The sequence below is a fragment of the Jaculus jaculus genome, chromosome 9 (assembly GCF_020740685.1).
Source record: "Jaculus jaculus isolate mJacJac1 chromosome 9, mJacJac1.mat.Y.cur, whole genome shotgun sequence".
Classification (NCBI taxonomy): Eukaryota; Metazoa; Chordata; class Mammalia; order Rodentia; family Dipodidae; genus Jaculus; species Jaculus jaculus.
In genome coordinates, this window is record NC_059110.1 from 138,446,779 (window position 1) to 138,470,638 (window position 23,860).

Consider the following 23,860-nt stretch of genomic DNA (forward strand, 5'->3'; position numbering starts at 1 on the left):
CCGACCCACCCGTGAGCTCCCTGTGGGCAGGGTTCTGGCTCAGGGCCCAGGGCTGGACAGACAGCCACATGGAAAGACCCCCCAACCACAGAACCCCATCCACGCTAAGGGGCCACCCCGTTCCAGGCCCCATCCACAGGCCGCGGCCCTGCGTTGCTGGGTCAAAAACCTCCATCAGACCGTCGCAGCATGGCCACGCCCCGTTCTCGTCAAAGCCCGCCCTCAGCCTGGCCACGCCCCGCCTCCGCACCAGCCCCACCGGCCGCCGCACAAGGCCTCCGAAGCCTAGCTACCTGCCCTGGCGCCTGCGCTCCGCTGCGCCGTTGCCCGGGGCCGTCCTGGGTGGTCCCCTCCGCTGTGGTGCCATCGAGCCAGGTTGCCGCGGAGCCGAGCGGGACGCGGAAGCTGCCGAGCCCCGGGCTACAGCCGAAACGGGGAACGCGCGGCGCGGGGACGCGGGAGCGACGCACTCGGCCGTCAGCCAGGCTGCGGCCAGGCGCAAGTAATCGGTGGCCGAGCGGGGTGGGGGCGGGGCTTGCTGCTCCCTGGGCGCCCGCACCTGGGCGCACCTGGTGCTGCTTTGGCGTGGGCCTACCAATCCTGCGGGCGGGGTGAGGCAAACCACTCTTTCGGAACCACAGACTGGCCCCGTGGCCAATGTTCCATAGCCCACAGGTCGAAGGGTCCCTGAGGCCAAGGCTTTGAGTCCCTACGAAGGACGAGCAGGTGGAACCAACGAGCTGAATGCACGACTGATAGTTTCTCTACTTTCCCAACTAATCCTGTGTACTCTTACAACAGGTAGGAAAAATGAGCTTTGCTGATTTCTTCGATGCTTCATTGTCATTCAGACACCAATTTTATTATAAACTACAGCCAGTCCTCTGATAGATGATCATAACCTTTTTAAACTATTGCTTTCGTTTGTATATTATTATTATTGCTGCAGTGTTGGGGCTGGATCAGGGCTTCTGCCATATTGAGCAACTATTGTTATCACTAAGCTATACCCCCAGGCTCCAAAATTAGCATTGTCTTAATTTTAGTTTTTTGCACTTTTAGTGTTTTAGGGATTGAACCGAGGGCCTGTGCGTGCTGTAGTAATGAGCTATATCTCCAGCCATTTTTTGGAGGCACAGTCCAACTGTAGCTACCTGGAACCCATCTATATCCCAGGCTGGCCTTGAACTCACAGCAACTCTAACCCGACCTCAGCCTCTTTATTGCTGGGACTAAAGGTATGCACCACCACAACTGGCTCCAGCCCTTTTGTTAACTTTTTGATTTTTCAAGGTAGGGTCTTACTATAACCCAAGCTGACCAAGAATTCACTATGTAGTCCCAAGGCGGCCTTGGAACTGCCAATGATCCTCCTACCTTAGTCTCCTGAGTTCTAGAATTGAAGTGTGCGACCATGCCCGGCTTCTTTTGTTAGCTTTTTGTTTGATGACAGGAGCTCACCAAATTACTCCAGCTGGCTTTGAACTTGTGATCCTTCTGCCTTAGACTCCTGAGTACAGGGATTATAGGTGTGTACCAGCATGCCCAGCTTGCAGGGATTTTTGTTGCTAAATCATTGGATAAGGAAGTCAACTTTCTTCTACTGTATTGGCAAATCACAAAAAAGCAAAATTTTGATATTTTGAATGTGAAGATAAACTTCTCAGTTCATTTTCATGCTAGTAAAATGAATTCCCTCTGATTTAATATAGAAAAAAAGAAAGAAAGAAAGGGAGGGCTGTGGGTGAAGCTTTTGCAGATTTTTGTAACTCATGTTCTCTCCAGCAGGAAATCCCAGACAGATCCTGTTCCAGGTCATAAAAAATACAGACATGTCAGGTTCTGCGCCATTTAAGATGAGATTAGTTCATTTGGACCTTAAAGGAGCTCCACCAAAGGTCTCATACCTCTCAGAGGTAAGGACCCCCCTCACCTCTAGAGAATCATTTTTGGCCTGGGGTTTGATCCTTAACATTCCATTTTTGTGAAAATGAGGCTTGACAAACAACCTTGACAAACCTTGGCCCTAGGTGGGGCCAAGAGAGTAGTGATAGCAGTTCAGGTTTTTCATTCTTTCACTTCCCTTCAAAACCTGACAAATAGCCAGGATGGTATAAAAGAACAAAAGATATCACAGCCTCTTTGTTGTGGTTGGATTATATATCCACAAAAAAGACAAATTCAAGTCTTAACCCTTGGTCCCTGTGATTGTAACCTTTCCTGAAAATAGGGTCTTTGGAGAGATTCAGTAAGATGAGGTCATACTGAATTACAGTGATCCTGAATAAGAAGCGGGGAGCTGGAGAGATGGTTTACCAGTTAAAGCCTGGGAAACATAAGGGCCCAGGTTCAATTCCCCAGTACCCACATAAGCCAGATGCACAAGATAGCGCATGTGTCTGGAGTTTATATCCAGTGACTGGAGGCCCTGGTGCACTTTTCTCTCTTTTTTTCTACCTGTCTCTCTCAAATAAATAAATTTTTTAAAATGCCAGGCATGGTGACGCATGTCTATAATTCCAGCACTTGGAAGGCAAAGGTAGGAGGGTCACCATGAGTTCAAGGCCACCCTGAGACTACATAGGGAATTCCAGGTCGGCCTGGGCTGGGGTGAGACCCTACCTCAAAAAAGCAAAAAAGAGGAGCCGGGTGTGGTGGCGCACACCTTTAATTCCAGCACTCAGGAGGCAGAGGTAGGAGGATCACTGTGAGTTCGAGGCCACCCTGCAAATGCAGAGTGAATTCCAGGTCAGCCTGAGCTAGAGTGAGACCTTACCTTGAAGAAAAAAAAAAAAAAAAAGCAAAAAAGGGCTGGAGAAATGGCTTCTGCAAAACCTAAGGACTCCGGTTTGATTCTCTAGGTCCCACATTAGCCAGTTGCATAAGGGGGATGCATGTATCTGGAGTTCGTTTGCAGTAGCTAGTGGCCCTGGCATGCCCATTCTCTCCCTCTCTCTCTCTCTCTCTCTGTCCCTCCTTCTCTGTCTGTAATAAATAAATAAATAAAAATAAAATCTTTTAAAAAATCTGGGCGTGGTGGCACATGCCTTTAATCCTAGCATTTGGGAGGCAGAGGTAAGAGGTTCACCATGAATTCAAGGCCACCCTGAGACCGCATAGTGAATTCCAGGTCAGCCTGAGCTAGATTGAGACCCTACCTCAAGAAAAAGCAATAATAATAATAATAATAAGACAGGGTGGGCATGAGGATTGTTGTGAGTTCGAGGCCACACTGAGATTACATAGTGACTTCCAGGTCAGGCTGAGCTAGACCAGGATCCTACCTTGAAAAAAAAAAAAAAGAAGAATAGGGGATTATGGCAGTTTGAATTTGAACAGCAGTTTATTATAGGTTGTAACTTCGATTTTCAGCTGACTGGCTAAAAGGGGAGTCACTAGGGGCTCATCTGAATTTTATCCTAAGATATGCAGAGTGAGCTGTGCCTGAATTCCTACTGTTTGGCTGCCAGATTTTTTGTTTTGTTTTGTTTTTAATATTTATTCCATTGCATGCAGAGAAAGAGAATATGGGTGTATCAGGGCCACTAGCCTCTGCAAATGAACTTCACATGTACCACTTAGTGCATCTGGGTTTTACATGAGTACTAAGGAATCGAACCCAGGTCATTAGGCTTTGCAGGAAAGTGCCTTAACCATTGAACCATCTCCTTAGCTCATTTTTGCCAGTTTTTGGGGCTCTTGCTTTCTTTTATTCTTTATTTATTTGAGAGAGAGAGAGAGAGGGAGGGGTGGGTGTGCCAAGGCCTTCTGCCACTGCAAATGAACTCCAAATGCATGCAAAACCATGCACTAAGTACGGAGGAATCAAACCTGGGTCCTTGGGCTTTGCAGGCAGGTGCCTTAACCACTAAACCATCTTTCCAGCCCCTGCCTCTTGCTTTTTTTTGCCCCAGGGTGGGGAGAGGAGTTTCAAGGTAGGATTTCACTCTAGCCCAGACTAACCCAGAATTCGCTATGTAGTCTCAGGGTGGCCTCAAACTTGCTGGCTAGGCAGTCCTCCTATCTCTGCCTCCCAAGTACTAGGAGTACAGGTATGCGCCACCATGCCTGGCATTTTTTTGGGGGGGGGAAGGACAGTGGTTCTTGCTTTTGGTAGTGGTGGTGGCGGCCTTTTCTCTCTGCTTGGACCTGTGAAAGGAGGCCAACTTCTTCCATCCTTAGTAGAACTTCCCCTGGATCTGGAAGCTTCAAATAAATCCCTTCCTCCCGTAAACTGTGTCTGGTGTGGAGGTTTATTCCAGCAGTGTGGAGCTGACTAAAACAGGGACTTTAGACAAACTTGTGCCCCGAGGGAAGACTAAGAGAATGAAGATGATACACAAGGAGGATATTGTGTAACAATAGAGACTGGAGCAATATAGCCAGAAAGCAAGGAACATGGAAGCAGCTGTAACTACCAGAAGCTGGGAAATTGGCATGAAGCCTTCAGAGAAAACATACCCTGTCAGTTGCTAGATTTGTTACTCCTGATCTCCAGAGCCATGAGAGAAATTTCCTATTATTTTAAGATATCCTACTTAAGGTCATTTCATACAGCACTCCTAGAAAACCAGTACACTCTTCAACAAAACTAGGTGTTGGGCTGGTCATGGTGGCATACAGCTGTACTCCCAGTATAGAGATAGTGAAAGCAGTACTTGGCTGCAAAGTCTAAGGACCCAGGTTCAATTCCCCAGCACCCACATAAACCAGATGCACAAGGTAGCACATGCGTCTGGAGTTTGTTTGCAGTGACTAGTGGTTCTGGTGTGCCCATTTTCTCTCTCTTTCTCTCTCTCTCCCTCTCAAATATAAATAAATCAATATAAACATTTAAAAAAACACAAACTACTGCATCAACAACAACAAAAACCACCATAGGTGTTGGGTGTCCTGGTGGATTCCAAAATTGGAATGGGTGAGGCCTTACTGATACTCTGTAAAACCTACGTGGATGAGCAGCTATAGCTGTTACCATCTCATTGCTGGGACAAAACACCCAACCCAAAGCAGCTTATGGAAGGAAAGGGTTTATTTTGACTAACAGTTTCGAGAGGAAATTTCATCACGGTGGGAAAGCACGACAAGACAGATAGCTTGGTGTCACAACAGCTAAAAAGGAAGTTGAGGACAGGCGTGGCACACACTTGGGAGGCAGAGGTAGGAGGATCTCCATTTTCATGGCCAACCTGAGACTACATAGTGAATTCCAGGTCAGCCTGACCTAGAGTGAGACCCTACTTTGAAAAAAACAAAAAAAAAGTTGTTTCAGTAAACTTACCATCAATACCCAGTAGGGCTGGGCTGATAGATATTAAGGAGCATGCCCACTGACACACCTCCTCCAGCAAGGCTTTACCACCCAAAGGCTCTGCCAGCTGAGGACTAAGTAGGAGACTTAATCACAAACACTTGAGGCTGTTGGAGACATTGTATACTCAGACCACCACAGCAATCTTAGAAACTGGTAGAGCAGAGAGAAGGATTCTTAAAAAATAAATGCTATCACCAAAGGACCCAGAAACTAGCCCCCAGAAGATATCTTCCATAGCAAGAAGAAGCTGGGAGATGTTACTGACTTGAGTTTACAAAAAGACTCAAGAGTGTGCTCTAGCAGACCACAAGGCTTGCATAAATATGTAAAGTACTTCTGGAAGGACAGAGCTCCATCCTAAGGACAAAATGTTAGGGAAAGTGTCCAAATTGAATTGTATATAAATACTAAGGTTGAAGAAAAGACAATGTTCAGATACTAGGGGAAAGGAGGCAATGACCAACAAGGGCCTAAGTGACCCACAACAAAGCTTGGAGTTTCTAATGCCCATGGTAACAGTAAAAGAGCAGTCTTGGCAAGGACTCATTTCCATCCCAAACACAAAATGTCCTTAAAAATGAGCAATAGGAAATGTGAAAGATGAAGCTTACTATGAGAGCACCTACCTAACATATATGAGGCCCTGGGTTCCTCCCCAGCACTTCAAAAAATAACCAGAAGGGGGTCATGGTTAAATACCATACAAACATACAAAGATAATGGTCATAATAGCATAATATTGCAGTCAGGTTTGCATTGCTGGTAGAAATCATCCAAGAGCAGCTTGTGGGAAAAAGGTTTATTTTGGCTTTCAGGCTCAAGGGGAAACTCCACAATGGCAGGGGAAAACGATGGCATGAGCAGAGGGTGAACAACAGGAACAGGAGAGTGTACCAACTACTGGCAAGGGGAAACTGGCTGTAACACCCATAAGCCCACCTCCAACAGTACACTGCCTCCAGAAGGCATTAATTCCCAAATCTCCATCAGCTGGGAACCTAGCAGTCAGAACACATAAGTATATGGGGGACACCTGAATCAAACCACCACACATAACAATGAGGTATATCAAAGTACCAATGAGCTGGGGTAGTTCAGTGGGCAGCAGGTAAAATGCTTGCCTCTCAAGCATGAATACCTGAGTCTAATACCTTCGTAAAAATGCTTGGTGTATTAGTGTGCATCCATAATCCCAGCACAGAGGCAGAGACGGGAGAATTCCTGGAGCTTGCTGGCTAGCCAGTCTAATCTTATTGGTAGTCTCCAGCTAGTGAAAGACCTTGTCTCAAAAGGAGGAGTATGGTGTAGCTGAAAATAACACCCAGAAGGCTGGGTAGAGGGCTCAGCGATTAAAAAACACTTGCTGGGGGCTGGAGGGATAGCTTAGCGGTTAAGGCGTTTGCCTGCAAAGCCAAAGGACCCAGGTCCAATTCCCCAGGACCCACGTTAGCCAGCTGCATGATGGGGCGCACGCATCTGGAGTTCATTTACAGTGGCTGGAGACCCTGGCACGCCTATTCTCTCTTTCTCCCTCTTTCTCTGTCAAAAAATAAATAAAAATAAAGTATTTTTTTTTAAGTTGCTGGGAGCTGGAGAGACAGCTTAGCAGTTAAGGCACTTGCTTGAAAAACCAAAGGACCTAAGTTCGATTTCCCAGGACCCACATAAGCCAGATGCACAAGATGGCACATGTGTCTGGGAGTTCATTTGCAGTGGCTGGAGGCTAGAGGGTGTGCTCATTCTCAGTCTCTGTCTGTCTCTGTCTCTCTGTCTGTCTGCTGCTACTGTCTTTCTCTCTCTCTCAAATAAATAAATAAAAATATTTAAAAAAAAAAAACACTTGCTGGCAATGCCTGCCAGCCCAGTTTCAATTCCCTAGCCAACCCCTGTTAAGCCAGATGGACATTTGTTTGCTGTGACAAGAGACATTAGTGCACCCATCTGCAAATAAATATTTAAAAATTATATTTGCGCTGGAGAGATGGTTTAGTGGTTAAGGCACTTGCCTATGAAACCTAAGGACCCAGATTTGATTTCCCAGAACCCACATAAGCCATATGCACATGGTGGCACATGCATTTTGAATTCATTTGCAGTGGCTAGAGGCCCTAGCGTACTCATTCATTCTCACAAATAAAAAAATAAAAAGAAATAAATTTAAAAAATAAATTTTAAATAAATTTTAAAATGTGTCTGCATGTGTTTGCCAAAAGTTATATAAAAAAAAATTCTTTGCTGGTCATGGTGGTGCACACCTTTAATACCAGCACTTGGGAGGCTGAGGTAGAGGATCACCAAGAGTTAGAGGGCACCCTGAGACTGCATAGTGAATTCCAGGTCAGCCTAGGCCAGAATGAGACCCTACCTTGAACAACAAACAAAAAAAAATTCTTGCAATCAGGTTTGGGGGGGGGGTATGGAGTTTATCGGGGCTAGGGCAGAATGTGGTGGTTTGATTCAGGTGTTCCCCATAAACTTAGGTGTTCCGAATGCTAGGTTTCCACCTTGTAGTAATTTGGGAATTGGATCCACCTGGAGGCAGTGTATTGTTGGGGGTGGGCTTATGGGTGTTATAGCCATCTTCCCCTTGCCAGTGTTTGACACAGTCTTCTGTTCATGCCACCATTTTCCTCTGCCATCATGGAACTTCCTCTTGAGTCTGTAAGTCAAAATAAACTCTTTCCTCCCACAAGCTGCTCTTGTTTAGGTGTTTTCTCCTAGCAATGCAAAGCTAACTGCAAAACCCAGTACACCCTGTCTTCAGCATTGTTTCTGCTTCTACTGGCCAGAGTCTTCTCTCCCCATCTAAATCACTTGTCCCTTTGATGGCAACAACCTAATGGCACAAAACCCTCCTATGATAAATAGGCATGTACTAAATCAGAGTTTGATTTGACAAAACAAAGTGTCCACTCCAGATTTAAAGTTTTGAAAGGAAATAGGAATGTTACCTACCATCACTCTCCAGAGTGATGAAAGCAAAATGTCTGCATGTTGCATAATAAGTTTCTTTGTTCAAATGGCCACCTATAACACCTTCCATCTTCCTCCAGGTTTTTCCCCTGTTCCATGCACTTGGTGCAAATGGCCTCCTCATTGAGTATGAAGATATGTTTCCATATGAGGGTCGTCTGAGGCTGTTGAGGGCCAAGCATGCATACAGGTATTGTAGTTGGCAAGGGGCCCCCTAGAGTTAGGGCCCCTAGGTAGGACAATCCATGTAAAGATGTGAGCCCTGCACTTGGGAGGTTGAGGCAGGATAATCAGTTCAAGTCAGCCGGGGCTGTATAGTGAGAGCTGTTTCAAAGAGCAAATAAGCCAAGTGTGATGGCACATGCCTTTAATCCCAACACTCTGGAGGCAGGATAGAAGGATTGCTGTGAGTTTGAGGGCAACATGAAACTACATAGTGAACTCCAGGCCAGCCTGGGCTAAAGTGAGACCCTACCTCAAAAATATATATATATATGGGGGAGGGGGGCTGGAAAGATTGCTCAATAGTTAAGGTGCTTGCCTGCAACGCCTAACAACCCAAATTAGATTCCCCTGTACCCACATAAAGCCAGATGCACAAAGTGGTACATGCATCTGGAATTCTTTTGCAGTGGCTAGAGGCCCTGGTGTACCCATTCTCTCTCTGTCCTTGAAAATAAGTAAATAAAATATTTAAATACATATACATATATTTATATAGCAGGAGAGATGGCTCAGTGGTAGAGGCACTTGCCTACAGAGCCTGGTAACCTGGGTTCAGTTCCCTAGTACCCACATAAAGTCTGATGCATGTAGTGATACATGCATGTGGAATACGTTTGCAGTGGCTAGAGGCCCTGGCACACCCATGCTTTCTCTCTATCTGCCTCTTTCTCAAATAAGTATTAAAAAAAAAAAAAAGAACAAAAAAGCAAATAAAAGGACTGGATAGATGGCTTAGTGGTTAAGGCACTTACCTGCAAAGCCAAAGGACCCATAAAGCCAGATGCACAAGGTGTCACATGTGTCTAGAGTTCATTTACAGCAGCTAGAGGCCCTGTTTTGCCCAATTCTCTATCTGCCTCTTTCTCTCTTTCAAATAAATAAAATAAATTGAGTGTTTGTTTTAAAAGAGCAAATAAGGGTTGTAGGGATGGCTTAGCGGTTAAGACATTTGCCTGCAAAGCCAAAGGACCCATGTTCAATTCCCCAGGACCCATGTTACCCAGATGCACAAGGGGATGAGAGCATCTGGAGTTTGTTTGCAGTGGCTGGTAGCCCTGGCGCGCCCATTCATTCTCTCTCTCTCTCTCCCTCTTTCTCTGTCAAATAAATAAATAAATAAATAAATTTTTTTAGAAAGCAAATAAAAAACACATGAAAATAGGGTATTAATTGAAGAGAATTGGTAAATATTTAAAAGAGAAAATAAGCATCCACTATGACCCTACAGGGGAAGAGCAAGAGGACACCTAATTGCTGGGGCTAATCTGCTTTTAAGGCCACAGTTGGATTTTAAGCTAGGAATGTATCAGCAGTTGGGAAAATGTTAAGCACCTTACAGAAATCAAAGAAATTAAAATAATTATGCAGAAGCTGGGGAGATAGACCACTCAGTACAGTGCTTGTTGTGCAAGCATGAGGACCTGAGTTGGATCTCCAAAATCCATGTAACAAAGCCAGACATTGGTGGCATGTGGTAATACACGCCTATGATCCCAGCACTTGGGGGGCAGAGGTAGGAGGATCTCTATGAGTTTGAGGCCACCCTGAGACGACAGAGTGAATTTCATGTCAACCTGGGGTAGAGTGAGACCCTACCTCAAAAAGCTAAAAAAAAAAAAAAAAGAAAAAAAAAAAACACCAAAAAATAGACATTGTGATATGTTTGTAATCCCAGTTCTGGGGAGGCAAGACCAGAGAATTCCTGTTTTAGTATATGTGCTGCCAAAGTGAGCACAAGACCAGAGAATCCGTGAGGGTTGCTGTCCAGCCAGTCTAGCTTACTTGGTGAGCTCCAGGTCACCGAGAGACCCTGTTTGTTCTCAGGTTTTTGTTTGTTTGTTTTTTTATTGTTGTTGTTTGTGGTTATTCAAGGTAGGGTCTCGCTCTAGCCAGACTTGTATGGAATTCACCATGTAGTCTTAGGGTGGCCTCAAACTCAGGGTGATCCTCCAACCTCTCCCTCCAGAGTGCTGAAATTAAAGGGGTGCATCACCAAGCCCAGCTGACTCTGTTTCTTAAAAAAATAAAAATAACAAAAGGAGGCTGGAGAAATGGCTTAATGGTTAAGGCACTAGCCTGCAAAGCCTAAAAATGCATGTTTGTTTTGACGTAGGGTCTCACTGTGGTCCAGGCTGACCTAGAATTCACTCTGTAGTACCAGACTGACCTCCACTTAAAGTGATCCTCTTACCTCTGCCTCCCAAGTGCTGGGATTAAAGGTGTGCGTCACCACATCTGGTTTAAAAAAGTTATTTTTCTGAGATAAATTCATACAGGCTAAGTACAAAGGAACCAGTGAAAGTGAGGAAGTTGGCACTGGGCAGTGGACCCTTTGTGATTGGCTGGTGGCCTAAAGGGACCCTGCTTAAGTCAAGGGCTGTGTAAAAGCAGCTGAGTTGCCAAGAAATCATGAGCACCTGGTTTTCCCTGAGTTTGATTCCCCATGTTTGGTTCCTCATCACCCACATAAACAGCTGGGCATGACAGTGCACACACATAAACAGCTGGGCATGACAGTGCGCACCTGTCACTCCAGTCCTGTAAGGAGCAGACACCTGAGAGTTATTGGGGCCCATTAGTTAACCAGTCTGACCAAAAATAGCAGCATCAGGTTCAGTAAGAGGCTGTCTCAGGAAAACACACCAGTGAGTGACCTGATGATCTGATTTCTGTTAAGTGCACACACAGCTGTGCACATCTGCACACATGCATACACCATACCACATACTACACACATGCGCACACCCAAGGCAGTTGAAGGGTGAATTTGCCCTCAGGGCAGTCTACTGCCTCCGCCCCCCCCTTCACCCCACCCCCAGCTCTGCGTGATGATTCTGGCTGGTCCACATATGAATACAGATGACCTCATCCTCCTGTGGAACTCAGCATAAGCAGTTGGGGCAAGCAGACTGACCTGATGACATCAGGGTTCCCCTGATTTCTGCATCCTGGAATCCTTGGAACATTCAGAGTTAGTAGCTCATGTTGTTGCCCTGGGGTTGGCAGGTAAAGACTGGGTAGGGTAATAGTGCTGTGCTGACTGGGCTGGCACAAGCCTCTGTGTTCTTTGTCTCTCTAGCCCCTCTGAAGTCACTGAGATTCTGCATCTGGCCAGACTGAGCAAGTTGGAGGTCATTCCCCTGGTGCAGACATTTGGGCATATGGAGGTGAGTGAAAGGGATGGAAGTTACCTGTCACTGAGTATGGGGTCCAGGGAGGGATTGGGCTTTGTGCCCAGATATGGAGGCAATAGATCTAGGCAGGGCACAGGAAGTGGCAGCTCAATACTGCTTTGAGAGACCACTGACTTCAGATGCACTGGTTCTGTGAGTGACCAACAAGCATACAACTCCAGTTCAGGGCAGCTCTACCAGGAAGGAAAGAATCTTGCTATTTTTTTGCCTGTGTCCTTTGCTAGTTGTTTCTCAGGTTTAAATCAGGCAGATGGGAAGTAAACATGGCATTGATTTAATGGCTTGTAGGCTGCATTTGCTCCTCTCACAGGCGTTCCTTAGACTTTTCAGCAGTCCCACCCTTCCCATTTTGATGGTATAGCAGTTACCTTTTAATGGCTGGGACAAAGCACCCTACCAGAGCAGCTTATGGAAGAAAAGGGTTTATTTCAGCTTACAGTTTCAAGGGAAGTTTCATCATGCTGGGGAAGGCATGGTAGAGCAGACAACTTCATATCACATCTTGCCACATCAGCAGGGAGGAAACAGTAAGAATGAACTAGGTTCTCTCTTTTTTTTTTTTTTAAGGAAAAATTAGTTTAGGCTGGGCATGGTGGTGCATGCCTTTAATTGCAGCACTCAGGAGGCAGAAGTAGGAGGATCGCCATGAGTTCAAGGTCACCTGAGATTACATAGTGAATTCTAGATCAGCCTGGGTTAGAGCAAGACCTTACCTTGAAAAATCAAAAACAAAACAAAAAATAAAAAGAAGGAGAAGAAGAAAGGAAAAGAAAAGAGGAAAAGAAAGGACAGGAAAGGAAAGAGGAAAGGAAAGGAAAGGAAAGGAAAAAGGAAAAAGGAAAAGTCTGGACTTGGTGGTGCACGCCCTTAATCTGAGCAGTTGGGAGGCAGATATAGGAAGATCACCATGTGTTCAAAGCCACCCTGACACTACATAGTAAATTCCAGATCAGCCTGGGCTAGAGTGAGACCCTACTTTGACAAAAAAGAAATAAAAAATAAAAGAAGGAAAGGAAGAAAAAAAAATTGTTTTATTTTTTAAATATTTATTTGACTTTTTTTTTTCAAGGTAGGGTCCCACTGTAGCCCAGGCTGACCTGGAATTCACTATGTTGTCTCAGGGTGGCCTCAAATTCATGGTGATCCTCCTACCTTTGCCTCCCGAGTGAGTGCTGGGATTAAAGGCATGTGCCACCACACCTGGATTTTTTTTTTTTTTTTTTTTTGAGGTAGGGTCTCACTTTAGCCCAGGAATTCACTGACCTGGAATCCACTGTGTACTGTCAGGGTACTTTGAACTCACGGTGATCCTCATACCTCTACCTCCCAAGTGCTGGGATTAAAGGTATGTGTCACCATGCCTGGCCAATATTTATTTATTTGAGAGAGAGAGAGATTGGGTGCACCAGGGCCTCTAGCCACTACAGATGAACTCTAGACACATGTGCCACCATCTTATATAGGTACTACGGAATTGAACCTGAGTCCTTAGGCTTCGCAGGCAAAAGCCTTAATCATTAAGCCATTTCTCCAGTCCTAGAAATAATTTTTAAATTTTTAGATTTTATTTTGTTTATTTGAGAGAGAAAAAGAGGGAGGTAGAGAGAGGATGGGAATGTCAGAACCTCTAGCCATCACAAATGGACTACCCTTCAACTCACAGTGGTATCCTCCTACTTCTGCCTCCTGAGTGCTGGGATTAAAGGCATAGTTCTGAACACCCAGAAGGCTGCACTAAGAAATCCAAAGGTCCGCTGAGTGACATGCTTCATCCAGCAAGGCTCCGCCTCCCAAAGGCTTTACCAGCTGGGGTGCAAGTATGAGGCTTAATCATGAATACTTGGGGCTATGGAGTGTGCTTTACATTCAAACCACCACAGTTGGACACATGCAGAGCTGTCATGCCTGCCCTCTGGGGTCTGCAGCATGCCTTCCAGAATTCAGCTTTTCAATATAGTGGCCTTTAACCACTGAGCCATCTTTCCAGCCCCTTTTCTACTTTTCTAGTATGTTCTCTCTGCCATACTATCCTGGATTCTGAGTTTGACACGTTCTCTTTATTCCACCATGGGTATCCTCCATGTCACCAAGTTGTGATTCTCTTTCGTCTCTCATATGACATCCCATAGCTTTTGACATCTCAACAAGGCCCTCTCTTGAAGCTCTCTCCTTCCTGCTTTCCTGGTTTCCCTGCTTATTCCAGGTACCCATCAAACTTACCTTCTCTAGTTGGCATTGAGTGGTGCAGTGGTAGCTCCCAGTCAAGCCAGCTTCTCAGTAGTAAGATTGCTTATTTTCACAGCTTTGTTGCCCTGAGGGGGAGGGCAGGAAGCAGGCTCAGCAAGAATGGTGTCTGGCTATTTGCATGTGAGCACTTACTGGTTTCTAGTTTACCTTTGGCATTCAAAGCCCTGTTCACTTTTGTATTTTGGATAGAGGATTTGCTAGCTTCTGCACACTGACGTTGCCATATGTATACTCTGTTAGTATTTCTAAAAATAGATGGAAACTGTCACTTCAGTTCTGTCACCTAACCCTGTTGAAACTGTTAAGTTAAAGAATGGTTGCAAGTCAGGCCTGGTGGTATGGATCTATAATCCCAGCTACTGGAACAAAAGGATCAAAATATTTAAAAAGATGAAAAGGTTTAAGACGGGCTGGAGAGATGGCATAGTGGTTAAGGTGCTTGCCTGCGAAGCCTAAGGATCCAGGTTCAGTTTCCGAGTACCAACATAAGGCGGCACCTGCATTACCCAGGGATGCCCATTCTCTCCCTCTCTGTCCTCTCTCTCCCTCAAATAAATAAATGAAATTTTTAAAGTTAAAAGACAATTAAAAAAAAAGCTCAAGGCCAACTGGACAACTTAGACCCTATCTCAAATAAAAAGAAAGGGCTAGAAGTCGGGTATTGTGGCACATGACTTTAATCCCAGTACATAGGAGGCAGAGGTAGGAGGATGGTTGTGAGTTCAAGGCTAGCCTGGAACTACAGTTCCAGATCAGCATGGGCTAGAATGAGACCCTACCTTAAAAAAAAAACAAAAACCAGGGCCTGGAGAGATGGCTTTGCAGTTAAGGCATTTGCCTGCAAAGCGAAAGGATCCTGGTTTGACTCTCCAGGACACACATAAGCCAGGGGGCACATGTGTCTGGAGTTCATTTGCAGTGGCTGGAGGCCCTGGCACGCCCTTTCTTTCTCTCTCAAATAAATAAATAAAACAAAATAAACAAAGACACAGGCTGGAGAGATGACTCAGCAACTAAAGGCACTTGCCTACAAAGCCTAACAACCCAGGTTTTAGTCTCCAGTACCCACATAAAGCCAAATGTACAAAGTGGTGCATGCATCTTGTGTTCATTTGCAGTGGCAGGAGACCCTGGTATGCCCATTCTCTCTACTCCTTTCTCTGTATATTTCAAATAAATAAAATATATTTTAAAAAGTTTTTAAAGCCAGGTGTGGTGGCACACACCTTTAATTCCAGCACTTGGAAGACAGAGGTAGGTGGATTACCATGAGTTTGAGGCTACCCTGAGACTACATAGTGAATTCCAGGTCAGCCTGAGCATTTTTAAGCCAGGCATGGTGGTACCTGCCTTTAATCACAGCACTCAGAAGGCAGAGACCTCCAGCCATTGCAAATGAACTAAAGAAGCATGTGCCACTTTGTGCTCTGGTTTACGTGGGTCCTGTGGAATTGAACCTGGGTCCTTTGGCTTTGCAGGCAAGCACCTTAACCACTGAGCCATCTTTCCAGCCCTTTTTTTAAAAATAAATTTTAGGGCTGGAGAGATAGCTTAGTGGTTAAGGTACTTGCCTGCAAAGCCAAAGGAACCAGGTTCTGTTCCCCAGAGCCCACATAAAGCGAGATGCACAAGGTGGCACATGCTTCTGGCAGTCATTTGCAGTGGTTGGAGGCCTTGGTGCACCCATTCTTTCTTTCTATCTGTTTCTTTCTCTCTCTCCCAAGTAAATAAATAAAAAACAAAAAGAGGCAGGAGAGATGGATCAATGGTTAAGGCACTTGCCTACAAAGCCTACCTACCTGGATTTGATCCCCCAGTACCTTTATAAAGCCAGATGCATAAGGTGGTGCATGTATCTGGAAGTTGTTTGCAGTGGCTAGAGGGCTGTGGCATGCCCATTCTCTCTCTCTCTCTCTCTCTTTCTTCCCCTCTTTCTAAATAAATAAATAGAAATTTTTTTCTTTCTTTTTTTTTAAATATTTCTTTTTTTTATATTTTATTTATTTATTTATTTGAGAGTGACAGACACAGAGAGAAAGACAGATAGAGGGAGAGAGAATGGGCGCGCCAGGGCTTCCAGCCTCTGCAAACGAACTCCAGACGCATGCGCCCCCTTGTGCATCTGGCTAACGTGGGACCTGGGGAACCGAGCCTCGAACCGGGGTCCTTAGGCTTCACAGGCAAGCGCTTAACCGCTAAGCCATCTCTCCAGCCCAATAGAAATATTTTTTAAAAAGCAAAAAGAGGACTAGAGATGTAGCTCGGTGATAGATCACCTGCTTACCATGCACAACTCTCTAGTCTCAATCTGCAGCACCACCAAAAAAAAAAAAGAAGGAAGGAGGGAGAGATTGCAAGGTGGGCCTGGAGCCCAGGTAGGATCAGGATCAGGTTTGGAAGTGCCTGCCCTGTAGGCCTGAGAGTTCTGCTTCACAGTGGATAGCAGGAGGTGGAGCCCTTGCCAAGGACATGCAGCAGACAGTTCAGGCACAAGCTTCCTTCCTCCTGTCTTACCACAGTTTGTGCTAAAGCATGCAGCATTTGCCCATCTCCGAGAAGTGGCTTTCTTCCCTAACACTCTGAACCCTCATGAAGCTGAGTCTCTGGCGCTGGTGGGAGCCATGATTGACCAAGTTCTGGAGCTGCACAGGGGTGCCCGGTGGCTTCACATAGGGTGTGACGAGGTAAGTGCCTTTGATTCCAATGTCAGCAATAGCTTCACATCAGTCACCTCCCATGCTATGGCTTCTTTTCCTTTGGCTTTTTGGGTTTTGATTTTTTTTATTTGAGGTAGGGTCTTGCTGTACCCCAGGCTGACCTGGAATTCACTGTGTAGTCTCAGGCTGTCCTTGAACTCACAGCGATTCTCCTACCTCTGCCTCCTGAGTGCTGGGGTTATATATGGAAATCTGTAATATATGTGTGTGAAGGCCCTGTATCTAAAAACAAAGGGGGGAAAAGAAAATCTGTGTGGGTGTTGTGTTTTAGCAGTTTTCAGTTCATCTTTCAGTACATTCATAATGTTGTACAGTCATCACTACCAAGGGATGCCAGTCTCCAACTTGCTTTCTGTCTCTCTAGATTGCCTTGTCTGGGCATTCTATATACACAGAATTCATACCACATGTGTCCTTCTGTGTCTGGCTTCCACTCCCATCATGTGTCCAGGTCAGAACCCATCAGCACTGTCACATGTGTCCATGCTGTCATTGCTGAGTGGGGTATATTGTTTTCGTCCACTCCTCAGTGGATGGAAGAGTTGTCCTGCCTCTTAGTGACTTGAGCATAGTTGCCCTGAGTGAATCTCAGGTCTTTGAGGAAGACAAGGTCATCCTATGGAGACCAGGGAAGCCACTTTCCTAGCCGTCTCTGCACAAACAGCTACTCCAAGACTTGGGACAGGCAGGAACCCATGGATATGAGGGACATACCAGATGTGAACCCATCCATTTCTCCCTCCAGGTCTACTACCTGGGAGAAGGGGAGGCCTCAAGGCAGTGGCTACAGCAGGGACAGAACAACCAAGCAAAGCTGTGTCTGTCCCACATGAGGGCAGTAGCCAGCCACGTGCTGGCCCGACACTCCAGCACAACACCCCTGGTGTGGGACGACATGCTACGGGACATCCCCCAGGACCAGCTCAAAGGTTGGCCATGCAGTGCCCGGGTTGGTGGTTGCTTGTTTATGGCTGCCTATGACAACTTCAGAGACTTTGGAAGTAAACTTCCCACTAAGGTGGGCACAGTGGTACATGGCTTTAATTCTAGCACTCTGGAGGCAGAGGTAGGAGGATCACTGTGAGATTGAAGCCAACCTGAGACTACATAATGAATTCTAGGTCAGCCTGGGCTACAGCGAGACCCTACCTCAGAAAACAAAACAATACAAAAACTTCCCACTAAAATAATTTTCTATGTATACTCTAATGAAAATATCCCTCCCCTCAAGTCCCTGTAGAGTTTTGCAGGGTTATAGACCAGAGAACAGGTGCCATGGGAGTGTCCAGTGCTTCCTGCAGCTTCGGCTCCTTATACCCTTGCAGGTGCTTGGGTCTTAAGTTCACATTTGCTTACCCTGCCCAAAACTTGGAGATAAATGTAGGAGAGACTGTCTCCAGCATAGGAAATAACATTTAAACACATTGCTTGTTTGCACTCAGATCCCTAAGGTGCAGTGAGTCCTGTGACTGAGCAGGGCCAGGGCTAGTTGCTTCCCATGCTTCTGTGGTACTCCTGGTTCCTGGGCCTGCACTATCATTGTTACCACTGTGTATCTTATATTAATGAATTATAACCAACTCTGATTAGAGGTGCTCCAGTTCCCTGTGGCTACAGAGGCAGCAGCTCTAAGAGGATGTCCAAGATCTCCTTCCCACAAAAGTGGGCAGCTTTGAAAAGCATCATGTATATCTGTGGTGTTTATGACCAAAAGCCTAGCATAAACTGGCTGTGGTGTTGCATTCCTTTAATCCCAGCACTTGGGGAGGCAGAGGTAGGATTGGAATGAGTTTGAGGCCACCCTGAGACTACATAGTGAATTCTAGGTCAGCCTGGGCTAGAGTGAGAGCCTACCTCAAAACAATAACAAAAAAGCCTAGCATACAACCCACAGGACCCAAGAAGATGGTTTTACATTCCCATTTTAATGCTAAAAGAATTAGAATTAGGCTTGGTGGCCCATAACTATAAATCCAGCACTTGGAAAGGTAAGGAAGGAGGATCAGAGTTCAAAGCCAATCAGGGCAGCACACAGGCAAACAAATGTCTCTGGAGGGGTGGGGATGGAATCCTCATAGTCCTGGCTACACTCGGCCTTGCTTTGTCCCCAGAATCTGAGGTGCCTCAGCTGGTGGAGCCTGTGCTCTGGGACTACGGGGCTGACCTAGATGTCCACAGCAAGGGTCAGTATATTTTGCCCAGGATACACCCCTCATGGCCCACATGCCTGTAATGGCTGTTCCCTTGAACTCCATGACTCTGTGATCTGGACCATCTGTTCTGGAAGTGCAAGTGCCTCAACTCCTACTAAGCCAAGACTGTCCCTAGTCCTTTCTGAGGCATTTTCCTAATGAATAGTAACCACAGGCCATGTGGGAATGGTGGGAGTCTCCCCTCTGCTAGGATCAGCGGAGTCAGGGGATGGGTTATGGGCTCCTCCCATTGAATTCTGTAACCTGGGCTGAGTGTCTGGGACCTGTCTCCATGGGAGCCATTCACCCCCTTGCTTCTTTCTTTCCCAGTCCTCCTTATGGAAAAGTACCGGCAGTGTGGCTTCCCAAGACTGTGGGCTGCTAGTGCCTTCAAGGGAGCCACAGGGGCTAGCCAGACCCTGCCCCCTGTTGAGCACCACCTCAGGAACCATGTGCAATGGCTGCAGGTAGCAGGCAGCGGGCCGGTGGACACACTGCAGGGCATCATCCTGACTGGCTGGCAGAGGTGAGCTCTTGGAGGTGAGGAAGTAGCAGCCTCCATCATCCAACATGGTAACTTATCTAGCATTAAGCCTTGCACCTTCCCAAGTCACCCTATGGCTGCCTTCCCTACTACTGAAGGAAGAGTTTGGGGTTCTCAGGACCATAAGCATGTAGCCCTCTGGCCCCCCATGGACTGTGTGTTCATATCTTGTGTGGCAGATCATAAGGTTATATCCTGGCTCCTTCAGGATTTTACACACATTAGACAGTAGTAGAATGAATCCTGGTCCCCTTGATCAAGTCCTGGCCTCACATCCCCACATTTGATTTGGAAGAGCCAAAATCAGTAACCCTGCCAAGTAGAGCAACTGGAGGTAGGACCCTAGGGGAGGTGCCCTTTGGGGTCATCAAGGATTCTAAAATGTGACCACTGGGCAGGGCCCTCGACCCAGTGAGGCTGGACAGCCTGGTATAAGGATTATACCTGTGGCTCCAGTACATTGCCAGACATCGGTTCTACAAAAGCTTCTAGATGGCTACTAAGCAAATTCCTCAAGCATCTGCCATGCAGGCACAGGATGTCAGAGTCAGGATAAGCCAGGACTGCCCATGTAGAGGAATGCTGTTTCCTTGTACTGACTGGTGACTTTAAGGTGAAGACTGGTAAGGATGATGGCATCATTGGCTCCATGTCCTCCCTCTACCTGCCACAGTTATGAGGCAAACCTCTTTAACAACTTACAGCTAGGAAAGCAGGCCGAGCCAGATGGAAGCACCCTGTCCAGCAGTGGGGAGTTACCATCCTCGCTCCTGGGGCCTTAGGGAAAATCATGAAGTAGACAGACAGGATGTAGGCCATAGCAAAAGCCCAAGAGAATGGGGGCCAGGGCACAGTCTCTGGGAGGTGGGCCAGTACTGGAATAGAGATGGTAGCTCTACCAAGATTCCATATTGAGTGCACAGGGTAGGGCTGGACACAGCTGCCCAAGGCCCCTGCTCCCTTCCGTGCTTCTCAGAGGCATTACAACAAATCCTGATGCAAAGCCCCACCATACAGAACCCACTTTGGAAACCCTGGACCAGGTGATGGAAGGTGCCAGGCTGTCCCCAGGGGTCCTCAACCAAAAACTGCCAAAACCAGAGCAAGAACATCCCAAATCAGGATATCCTAATCAGGCCCAGGCTGGCTGAGGACTGCAAAGCTGAGCACCCCTCTCCTGAACATAGGTACGACCATTTCTCTGTGCTGTGTGAGCTGCTCCCTGTTGGAATCCCATCCCTGGCCACCTGTTTGCAGACCCTCATACATGGTATGTCCCTGGCAGTAGCCCAAGCCTTGCTACCTACCCCCTGTTGGCCAGACAGGAGATCAAGTCCATGTTTCCTAACCACTAACCAGCTTGGGCTGTACTGTGGTCCTTCACAAGGGGATACTCCTTGCCACAGCCCAGTCACTTGCTGGCCTGCCATTGGCCCAGGTCTGCCTATACCCAGATCCTCAAGCCTAAGTATGTGGCAGGTTGGGAAGATAAGAGGGTTATGAGCCACAGATCGGTGAAACTGCAGACAAAATTCATGCCTTAGATGCAGATGCAAAAGGTTCTGCCTTTCCTAAGTGTCCTGGGAGCTGGGACGCAGGTTCTGCGAAATTGGGTGCCCTCATCCTTGCAGGGGTTCCTTAACACAGCACTCTATGCCCAGATCATCTGAGGAAGTAGCAGACAAAACCATGACAGACAGGCATGGGGGCTACACAGAGCAAGTATGGCTAGTGAGGTCTTGGTGAGATAAACCATCCACATGCAAACCACAGTAAAACATTGTTGCAAGATGTTCAGATACATGGAGGAACATAGGCCTACAAACACATTCCGCAAGGGAGGATGTGGTTTATTTTAAACTGTTTAGAGTGTACAGAAGGGTGTGGAAACAAGCATGAACAGCTCTTACCCACACTGGAAAGACACTGCTGTTAACAGTGTTTGCTTCACCTTTTCCTCTTTTTGGTTTTTCAAGGTAGGGTCTCATGGTAGCCCAGGCTAACCTGGAATTCATATGTAGTCTTAGGCTGACCTCGTACTCATGGGATCCTCCTACGTCTGCCTCCTGACTGCTAGGATTAAAGGCTGTACCACCATGCCTGGCCTGTATTTTTTTTGTGGGGGTGGGGGGAAGGTGTAGAGTTTCACTCTAGTGCAGGCTGACCTGCCTCAGGGTAGCCTCAGACTTGGAGTGCTCCTACTAGCCCTCTGTCTCCTGAGAGCTGGGATTAAATAAAGTGTGTGCCACCATGCCCAGCCAATTTTTCATTTTTGAGGAATAACCATACTAGGACCCAGGACCCCCCATTGCAGAACTAGGTATCCCCTGTCCTTGCCTTCCTGTAACAGCATGTTGTGCTGAATTAGGAAGTGTGTGTGCCCTGGTCCCATGGTCCTGCTGGCTTGTTTCAAGTGCCCTAGAATACCTCACTCTTGGGTGAACATGGACAGCTGCAGATGAGCTGTGCAGGGAGGCCAAGGGCTTATCCAGGTGGTAGTCCTGTTAGCAACTCCATTCTCATTGCTACTTGCTGCTCCTTAACACGCATCATTCACATGCTAGATGAGAAACAGCAGGCTGGGACTCCCCATGATGCTGTGGCTGCTGCCCATAGCACCGGAGGGTCTGAAGGCTCCAACAACAGGGCTAACAGGAGGTGAGGCCTCTTTTTGCCTCTCAGGAGGCCCCTCCGACCGCTTCTGCCTATGGATGGTTTCAGGAGGCTTTACTGAGGATGCTAAGCTGAGAGTGGAGAGCTTTCTTGGGGTCTCAAGCCTGGAAATAACAGATGCTGTGAGGTAATCCCACATACACTTGCCCTGGCCCACCCCTTCCTCCTATAGGAACCACTGTTCTTAGTATGACTCTCTGGCAGTGAAGGGGCTGGCTCCTTCCCTGGCAGTGACATCTACACCCTCGTCATGCAAGTCAGCCTCTACCTGCACAATTCTGTGGACACACTTCTGGAAAGGAATAGGTAAGTGGCCTCCACACCTCTGATGGTATCCTTCACAGAGGCTTCCTAGAAGGAAGAACTTGTTTTTAAAGATGTCTGCCAGATTCCGAAGTTTTCCCAGGGGTGCTATAACGCCTTCATAGTTGCCTACTGACCCAGTGATATGCTGTCTGGATTTGCTCCAGGTACATCACTGGCTGGTTCAGCCCCTACCACCGTAGGCGGAAACTCATCCACCCAATCATGATCCAGCACATAAAGCCGGAGGCTCTCAGGTAACCAACCACCCTCTTTTGCCTTACTAGGGTTCAGCTGCTGGGGCAGTTTGTCACATACCATACCTATAGTCATCACAACTTCCCAGAAATTGCAGCTGTGGATCTAGGATGAATATCCCACTGCTCTGTAACACTGCCCCCAATGTTAGCAAGTAAGATGGTCCCTAGCCTGATAAGGAGGTCATCCATACCCTCAAGAAGGCCCAGGGTTTATCTTTAGTATCTAGCTATCTGGGGTCCATCCTGTAGTGCCTTGGTTGAGCTGCTGTGACTGGAGCCCTCTCCTTATTTAGAGTTGTGAGCTAACAGACGATCCCCCAGAGTGCCAGGTGCTGCCAACAGCATGATTGGGTCATGTTGCATGAGAAAAACTGCCACCAGTGAATTCAGCTGTTAAAACATAGACATTTGTCCCAGTGGGTAATCCAAGACATAGAGCAGTGCTGGCCCAACTGTATGTAGACTGGAGCCTTTGCAGGAGCTCTTATCAGTCAAGCTCACAGCTGCTGTTGTGCTCAGCCTCCTGAGCAGGTGGAGTACTCTTGTGCAGCAGCTGGAGGCAGCCTTGCAGTTGGCCTTCTACCCAGATGCCATCGAGGAGTGGCTGGAGGAGAACGTACATCCAAGTATGCAGCGGCTGCAGGGTCTGCTGCAGGACTTGGGTGAAGCTGCTGCCCACCAGGCCCCTCCTGCCAACCCTGGCTTGGACAAAGGCCGGGATCCCTGAGGGGCAGGGATCCTGTATGGGCAGTACTGGGCTGAAGTCACCTCCCTGCCCAGCCACATCAGCCTGTACTTTTCCTGCTGAACCATGAGTAGCTGTGCAGCCAGACATCCAACTATGCACACAATAACTTTGGGGAAAGCAGAAAACAAAAGAAAAATGGTACATGGGTACTCATTTGCATTCTGCCTGTAGATCTTTATTCTGAAATAAAAAGACTAACAGAAGCAGCAGTCCCACTAACAGAAACTTGAATACGCATTACCACAACCTTGACTTATAGCAAGGAGTCCTGGTCCTGGATAGTGTAGGACGACAGCACCAGGGGAAAGGTTCTTTCCTTCGCCACAAGCACCTTAAGAGCCTACAGGCAACCAGCCAGAAACCAATGGCTCTACTTACTTTCCATTTAGGAAAGGAAAATATCTCAGATTTGACCATTTAAAGAAAAAAATTAAGGAACCATATCTCCCAACTCAAGACTGGCATCAGAC

General features: G+C 46.9%; 2 protein-coding genes across 10 annotated transcripts in view; one reads left to right on the forward strand and one right to left on the reverse strand.

Moving 5' to 3' along the window:
* Ogfod3 (2-oxoglutarate and iron dependent oxygenase domain containing 3) overlaps positions 1–451 on the reverse strand; it is a 50,223-nt gene extending 49,772 nt beyond the window's left edge. Inside the window, exon 1 of the mRNA XM_012948142.2 lies at positions 294–451. Within this exon, the coding sequence (XP_012803596.2) occupies positions 294–367 (74 nt within the window). The 5' untranslated portion in view covers positions 368–451. The remainder of the gene's footprint in view (positions 1–293) is intronic.
* Hexd (hexosaminidase D) lies at positions 302–23,593 on the forward strand. 9 transcript variants are annotated; one of them, XM_045158176.1, is made up of 14 exons: positions 302–502; positions 669–801; positions 1,786–1,916; positions 8,368–8,477; positions 11,592–11,679; positions 16,473–16,637; positions 17,416–17,599; positions 18,782–18,853; positions 19,193–19,388; positions 20,594–20,676; positions 22,089–22,206; positions 22,284–22,385; positions 22,550–22,639; positions 23,162–23,593. In XM_045158176.1, the coding sequence occupies exons 3-14, from the start codon at positions 1,833–1,835 to the stop codon at positions 23,367–23,369; spliced, it is 1,500 nt and encodes a 499-aa protein (XP_045014111.1). In that variant the 5' UTR covers positions 302–502; positions 669–801; positions 1,786–1,832; the 3' UTR covers positions 23,370–23,593. The 9 variants fall into 9 exon arrangements, with proteins under 9 accessions (XP_045014111.1, XP_045014115.1, XP_045014112.1 ...); XM_045158180.1 differs by having other exon boundaries at positions 311–502; positions 1,789–1,916; XM_045158174.1 differs by lacking the exon at positions 302–502 and adding an exon at positions 1,063–1,238 and having other exon boundaries at positions 523–801.
* Positions 23,594–23,860: the final 267 nt, after the last annotated feature.